Source organism: Gastrolobium bilobum, unplaced genomic scaffold (genome assembly GCF_033153095.1).
Source record: "Gastrolobium bilobum isolate Gb01-03AN ecotype WA unplaced genomic scaffold, APGP_CSIRO_Gbil_v1 utg28942, whole genome shotgun sequence".
In the NCBI taxonomy this organism is placed as follows: Eukaryota; Viridiplantae; Streptophyta; class Magnoliopsida; order Fabales; family Fabaceae; genus Gastrolobium; species Gastrolobium bilobum.
Genome location: NW_026895289.1, coordinates 120,992 through 128,493, shown reverse-complemented (window position 1 = coordinate 128,493; position 7,502 = coordinate 120,992). Strand labels below are relative to the sequence as shown.

General features: G+C 34.6%; 1 protein-coding gene across 2 annotated transcripts; it reads left to right on the top strand.

The window, feature by feature from the left end:
- The first annotated feature begins 589 nt into the window (after positions 1 to 589).
- On the top strand, positions 590 to 4,279 carry LOC133304497 (nucleotide-sugar uncharacterized transporter 1-like). Of its 2 annotated transcripts, none has more exons than XM_061504548.1 (7): positions 590 to 685; positions 1,396 to 1,547; positions 1,667 to 1,875; positions 1,947 to 2,040; positions 2,884 to 3,050; positions 3,172 to 3,342; positions 3,979 to 4,279. In XM_061504548.1, the coding sequence occupies exons 1-7, from the start codon at positions 613 to 615 to the stop codon at positions 4,250 to 4,252; spliced, it is 1,140 nt and encodes a 379-aa protein (XP_061360532.1). In that variant the 5' UTR covers positions 590 to 612; the 3' UTR covers positions 4,253 to 4,279. The 2 variants fall into 2 exon arrangements, with proteins under 2 accessions (XP_061360532.1, XP_061360527.1); XM_061504543.1 differs by having other exon boundaries at positions 590 to 713; positions 1,391 to 1,547.
- The last annotated feature ends 3,223 nt before the right edge of the window (positions 4,280 to 7,502 follow it).

The window sequence follows — 7,502 nt, the reverse complement described above, 5'->3', positions numbered from 1 at the left end:
TAATAAAAGTTCCACTTATCCAACTTTTTTGTTAAACTACCATTTGGTATTTGGGAGAAGTATTTCTTCCGATTATCGGAGATAAAATTATTTTTAGTGAGCTGAAAATAATTTTATTGTGGAGTTATAATTTATAAAATTAAAAAATTATAACGATAAAGATTAATATAACCGTACAATATATTATAATTATAAAAATATTTTAATTTTTATCCTAAAATATCATCATTTTAGACTCACCAAAAATAACTGATAGTGTAAATCCTTTACCCTTGGTATATTTATTATTATTATTATTAATATGTTTTACAATTTGACTCGCCGACAGCTGCCATCTTCCGTCATTACCGGTCTAAAAGCCACGTGTCGTTACTCTTTTAACACTTTTTTGTCTTGTTCTTTTTTTCAGTCTCTGTCTATGCCTCGGCATTTTGAACTGAACCAAACAAGACACAAGTGCAAGTTGTGCTGTTCTGCTGCAACACTCTCACTCTCCACTCCACTCCACCCCCAAAAAAATGAATAAAAAATCTTCTCATTCATTTATTTTGTGCTTGCTTGAGCTTCTTCTCTAGGGTTTGGTTTCAAGAATCTGCACTCAGCAATTATAAAATGTTTAACTTCTTAAATAGGAAAGACGTCAGAATGATTCTCAAGCGCAAAGACAGCGATGCCGGCGAGAAAGGTACATTTTTTCTTTCTTTTTTTAAGAATCTATTCAGTTACAAATGTTTCATGTTTTGACATTCTTACCCATTGGTGTTTGTTTGCTTGTTTAATGTTTATGGCTGCATTTTGAACCGTTTTATCATATGGGCTTAGATGGTACACTAATGCTTTTGCTTACGGTCTTTGATAACGATTAGTGAGGGGTTGCTTTGCATAATGGAGCTTCTGGATTTCCCCCCACTCATAATTAAATGCTTTATGTGCAAATAATTGATTTATTTAAGTACAATTTCGTTTTTGATGAAGACTTATGGAATGAATTTGGGACTTACTTTCAAAATTCTTTTATGCGCTATGAAGAGATGAAGACTTTAAGTTTTAATCTTAATGTTTTTTCTTTTAATCTTTTGCTACTTATTAGATGCATGTTTCTTTCCCTGCTGAAGCAGCTCAAAACAATTTAGTTTTAGAGTAGAATCTAGTCTATGCGCCTCCTTATAATTCAATCAAAGCCTTGTATAATGTGTAGTTAATTTTGTGCTAGAAGCTAAGTTCTTAATACTAGTTAATTTTCTGCATAAATTTAAGTCATCTTCTCATTCAACCTATGAGGGGAAAAGTGAAAGTAATTACTTATTTAAGGTAAATCTATGATGTACAAAACAAAATATCCAAATAATGAAACCTTCCCCCATATATTCCATTACCTTTTTCTGGTCATTGCAGGAAGAGCTTTGGAAGACTTGAGAGCCTCTCTCTTTAATCGATTCCGTTCCTCCGAAGGTTCAAAACGTCAACAGCAGCGTATATGTGGTCCAGCTACTGCACTTTCCTTCAATTTTCTGGTTGCAATTGGTATTATTTTCATGAACAAAATGGTTTGTTTGCTCTCATTTCTTTTTATGTGGTTAAGCTGTGTTCTGTTTTGAAATTTCAGTGTAGAATGATTTTTAGTCGCTGATTTTCATGGGTTTTTCTTTTTCTTCTTTTGTTTCAGGTGCTTCAAACTATTAAATTCAAATTTCCTATACTTCTCACACTAATTCACTATTTAGTGAGCTGGTTCTTAATGGCTGTACTAAATCAATTTTCTTTACTTCCTGCATCTCCTTCCTCAAAATCAACTCCCTTGTCTACTTTATTTACTCTTGGATTTGTTATGTCTCTATCTACTGGCTTTGCTAATGTCAGCTTGAAGTATAATAGGTAATCTAACTATTCACATTTTTATTTAAAGTCTATGTTTTATGCTCTTAATTTAATTTCTATATCTTCAGCATTGGTTTCTATCAGATGGCAAAGATTGCAGTGACACCGTCAATAGTTTTGGCAGAATTTGTATTGTATAGGAAGAAAGTTTCTTTGGCCAAGGTATATGCACTCACTTTGGCACGTATTTCTGATAATAATAAATAGGAATGTATGGGTCTGGCAGGAATAAGAGCTTTTATAACTAACACATATGAAACATGTGCACTTTTTGCACTATGAAGTCCTGAAAGCATCTATAATTTTTAATTAAAACAACATAGATCAAATTGCTCCTGTCTTCCTTCAGTATGAGGCAAAGTGCATGACCAATTTATAAAGCATGTCTGTCTATTGGACACCCTTCTGAATACTGATACTTATATTGCATCCTTTAAAAATTCAAGTGTGAGTGATGAATAATGAAGTCCTACATTGGTTAAGAATGTACTAAGTAGGGACCATATAAGCCGAAGGACCATAAACTTAATGCTTTAAAGTTTTGAGTTAAAATGTGGTGTTGAGTCCTCTTGTTGTGGTTTTGGTTTTCCGCTTAACCCATCGGTGGTGGTCTCCCCTGTTATTGACTCCCCCTGTTGAGCTACCAGCATCTATATGTTTGCGGAAGATAACTAAATGTCTGAAGTCATATGGGTGCATCTTTAAATTGTTGTTGAGAAAAGGGGTCTAGCCACTGCACCATAGTTATAGTATTTGTTATTTATTAGTTTGCATAATATTGTTTTAGGGATCTCTAGTATCATCCTGTCAAAAAGCTTTGTTTAATTTTGTTAGTCTATATTCTCTGCCAACAAATGATACGCCAATTCTATATTCTAGAACTAAGTTCCACTGTTTTCCTTTAGGAACTTTTGTAATGTATTGTTTATAAAAGGGGTTTACTTTTTATGCTTATCTCATTTTAGGTTGAAATGCTTACTACATATAAGATTTGAAACTTTACAGGCATTAGCATTAACGGTGGTATCTATTGGTGTTGCTGTGGCTACGGTGACTGATCTGCAGTTCCACGTATTTGGTGCTTGTGTAGCGTTGGCCTGGATTGTTCCTAGTGCCGTAAACAAAATCCTCTGGTCTAGACTACAGCAGCAAGAGAACTGGACAGCTTTGTCGTGAGTAATTTATTACATCTTTGTATTTTACCACCCTCATCTCCCATACCAATTCTTGGTGCTGATTTGCAATAGAAAATTTCTTTCTCTATCTTGTCTGATTTGTGGGTTGTATTGACAGGCTGATGTGGAAAACAACACCTATTACTTTGATTTTCTTGGCTGCTATGTTACCCTGCTTAGACCCTCCAGGTGTACTGTCCTTTGATTGGAACTTCGGAAACACTTTGGTGATTTTCGCATCAGCTATTCTAGGATTCTTGCTTCAGTGGTCTGGTGCTCTAGCACTAGGGTAAGTGACATTTCTAGTTGCGAATAATGAAAAAAGAATATCTGTTTCTTGTAGACTGCATAAAACCTGTTTTGTTGAATTTTATAGAGACATCACTTGTTTATGATCAATTTAATGGGCTGTGTAGAACACATTGATGAAGTTTTGTCTTGATTTAAGAATGAATAGACCTCCTAGGGGCCAAACAAAAAGTGGCGATTCTTGTTCTATTATATTGAAAGAAACATTCATACTGACACACTTATGCTTTTCTCTATAGTTATGGGCCATTTACTGAGCGATTCAACCAAAGTTTGTACTAAATTACTTTGCATGATTATGAGCTAATACTAAGTTACTAACATTGAACTTTAGGGCCAAGTACACAACAGAGAATCAAGTATGAAAAGCTTGTAAACCTTTTTTTGTTCTTTAAAAAAAACCTTAGACTATTTACTAAGAAGTTTAGCATAGCAAATTTATTCAATTCATTCATCATGTGTTTTCAAGTGTTATGTTTTCGATGCTATTTCTATGTAACATACAAAACATTATGGTATCATGTTTCTGTTTAGCTGAATACATTGTGTTTTACTTATCTTTTAAGGATTGGCTTCTTCATACTTTTTTCTCTCTTTTTTACCTTGCAATTTACAGTGCTACATCTGCCATTTCGCACGTAGTACTTGGACAGTTTAAGACATGCGTTCTCCTCCTAGGAAACTATTATCTCTTTGGATCCAATCCTGGCAAAATCAGCATCTGTGGAGCATTCACAGCTATTGCTGGCATGTCCGTTTACACTTACCTTAATCTGATACAGCAATCAAACAAGATATCTCCTCGACAGGCTTCCACTTTACCAAAATCTAAACTCGGTAAAGAAAATGGCAGCACCCATGATGGACATTACGGGGCAGAGTCTGTCTAACTATATGCATGACTCTGCATTACATGCAATGATGATATGACACATTTAACAAACATTTTTTTTTTTTTTTTATCTTGTTCCTAGATTGTGATCTAACCATTTTGGGGGTTGATAGTGATGTGTAAACTATAATATGTGATCAGAGATGCACTAGGTTACATGGGTCTATCCCACATGTCAGCTACAGCTCTTAGTTGGTGTTGAATATCATAGATACAAGAGGAAATGATAGTAATCCTTGTTATATTAAACTATACAACATTGGTGCTATTATATAGCAAACCAATTGAAGAATACAAAGAGACACACTTAATGTGGGATTTCTACACTATTAACACTAACACTCTTAACACTCCCCCTCAAGCTATAGCATATAGATCATATGCTACAAGCTTGATACATAAATAATACTCCCATTAGGAACCAAAAACAACAATGCTACATCAACGAAATGAAATAACTAAGTATAACAAATCAAATGGAATGACCATCAGTCTGAAGAGCTGATAAAGAGACAGTGCTGGAATGGACATCAGAGCATGGATGGTGCCGGAATTATCATCGCCAAAGACAACTGAGCTGACCAGGACATCAGCATCAAGATCCCTCTCAGACATTTCATTTAACAGTTGGTGAGCAGTCGTGGTTTCCCCTTGACTATGCTACAAGCTTATTACAAGAAAGACCAAGTAACATAACATCAAAATAAATCTCCTAAATGAGAAACCAAAAATCAACAATGTGCTAAAAATGGTTGAAATGAACATCAACATGGAAGATGCCGGAATGATCATCGACAAAGACAATTGTGCTGGAATGACCATCAGCAACATGGACGGTGCTCCCCCTCAAGAGGAACTTCTAAACAGTGCCGAAATTATCATCGGCAAAGACAATTGTGCTGGAATGACCATCAGCAACATGGACAGCGCTCCCCCTCAAGAGGAACTTCTAAACAGTGCCGGAATTATCATCGGCAAAGACAATTGTGCTGGAATGACCATCAACAACATGGACAGTGCTCCCCCTTAAGAGGAACTTCTAAACAGTGCCGGAATTATCATTGGCAAAGACAATTGTGCTGGAATGACCATCAGCAACATGGACAGTGCTCCCCCTCAAGATGGATGATGAATAATATGAATACTCCATCTTGGGAAGAAAGAAGATTAAAGAAAAATAAAGCTTCGCGGAATCGAAAAAGTCGCCGGAGGTGGGTCGTCGAAAAAGTCGTCGGAGACGGTGGTGGATCGCCGAAAAAGTCACCGGAAAGTCATCGAAAAAGTCGCCGGAGACGGCTGTCAACGGTGGACGACGCGGTCAACGGTGGTCGGTCAACGACAAAGGTGGTCAACCCAACAACTTCCCAAGGATCATTCTTTTCTGATGTGACAGATCAGTCTAAGCTGCAGTCACAGAGCATACTAAGAAAAACCCGAAAAAGAAATAGCAACGGGAATCCCTCAAGGAGGGTGATATCTCTCTATAACCATATTGAAATTATGGAAAATAGAACTAAGTTAAACGGATTAAGATTCCTCTTGTTAGGCTCTGATACCATGTTGAATATCATAGATACAAGAGGAAATGATAGTAATCCTTGTTGTATTAAACTATACAACATTGGTGCTATTATATAGCAAACCAATTGAAGAATACAAAGAGACACATTCAATGTGGGATTTCTACACTATTAACACTAACACTCTTAACCGTTGGAAACATGGAGCACCATCTGTATATGAATGATTTGGTGGATTCCTTGCTAGAACTAATTTTTTTCTCTAGCTTTTGTAATAGGAGCTACAGCTGCATTTTGTTGTAACAGAAAACAAATATTGCTTTGTGGCTTTTATTATGGCTATCACCATTTGCTGCAATTCGTCATGGGGCTTTCATGGCTACCATATTTTTAGAATCTTATACATGCTATGCAACCTAGGTTTGTTAAATTTCGTTGTTTGAGATTAGGACTTATAAATGGATTGTGGAGTAAAACGTTTACCATGTGTAGTAGAGGAATATAATGAAAGTTACAATATTCGTAGAACATTCCCATTCCCGCAGACCAGAGAAGTTGTATATCTGTTCGAAGAATACCTGATTGAATTAAAATTGTTGAGATTAAAATTACGTATGTAAGTCTAGATAAACTTAAACATGTTTTAATATATGGTTAGTTTGTCTAAATTTTGGTTTTGAAGTAGTTTGATATTAGATGGCTCTTAAAAGTTGCATTTATTTATTTAACATGTCATAATATCATTAGAAAGGGGAGTTTGAAGCGGAAACTGTCTATATTTGTCAACTATGTAATGGTAAAGTTATGTATAAGAATTGTTCTTATCTCATCTTTCCTAGTCGGGATTTAATGGAAAGCAATGATCATACTATGAATATCATTATAATTTTACTGTCAACTTCATCTTCATATATATTGAAATCAAATAAATAATAACAATTTTTAAAAAAAATTAATTGATTACCAAACACATGAAATCTTAAAACTGTTCCTATTGTATCTTGTTGGATATTGGCAAGCATCCCTACTCAAATCAAATGCATAGTCTTTTGCAAGAATCTATCTCCTGTCAAGATTAAGTGTTCTTCTGCCTTTGCAGAATTACAAATATTTTTATTAATAATTAACTATAAAAATATTAACTTCTTTTATTTATTTTTTCTTTTTATCTTAAATATTTGTACGTGAAATGTAAACACAATAAATTTTTTTAATTTGGTTCTTATAGTTAACTGTATTATAACTCTAATGTACAGTATTTTAATAGTTTAAACACATAAATTAATAACATGTTTGGTAATAATTTATTTTAAATACATAATTTATTTTTTCAAAAGCTCTATTCGTAAGAAAAAAAATGTTCGACCTTAAAATAAAAATATCTTTGTACAAAATTACATTTACAATTAGTTTTTAACTTTGTTAAAATTTCAAAGACCCCATTTAGCTATATGCCTTGTATTAATTTCCCTCAATTTGGACGGAGATTCGAAGTCATTGCCTATTCTTTGTTACTTCATTTGAAGCCAATGACTTCACGCAGATATTATGGTAGGCCAAGAATGTTGGCTTCTCACCAAGTGTTGTCTACAGGTGTAGAGGTGTAAATGGGTCAGGCTGGGCCGGCCTTTGGCCTTTTCGATCTAAGCTTACATAAAAAAATATTCAGGCTATCTAGTCTATTGGCTTACTAAAGGCTTTATTCATAGACCAAGTCTGACCTATTTT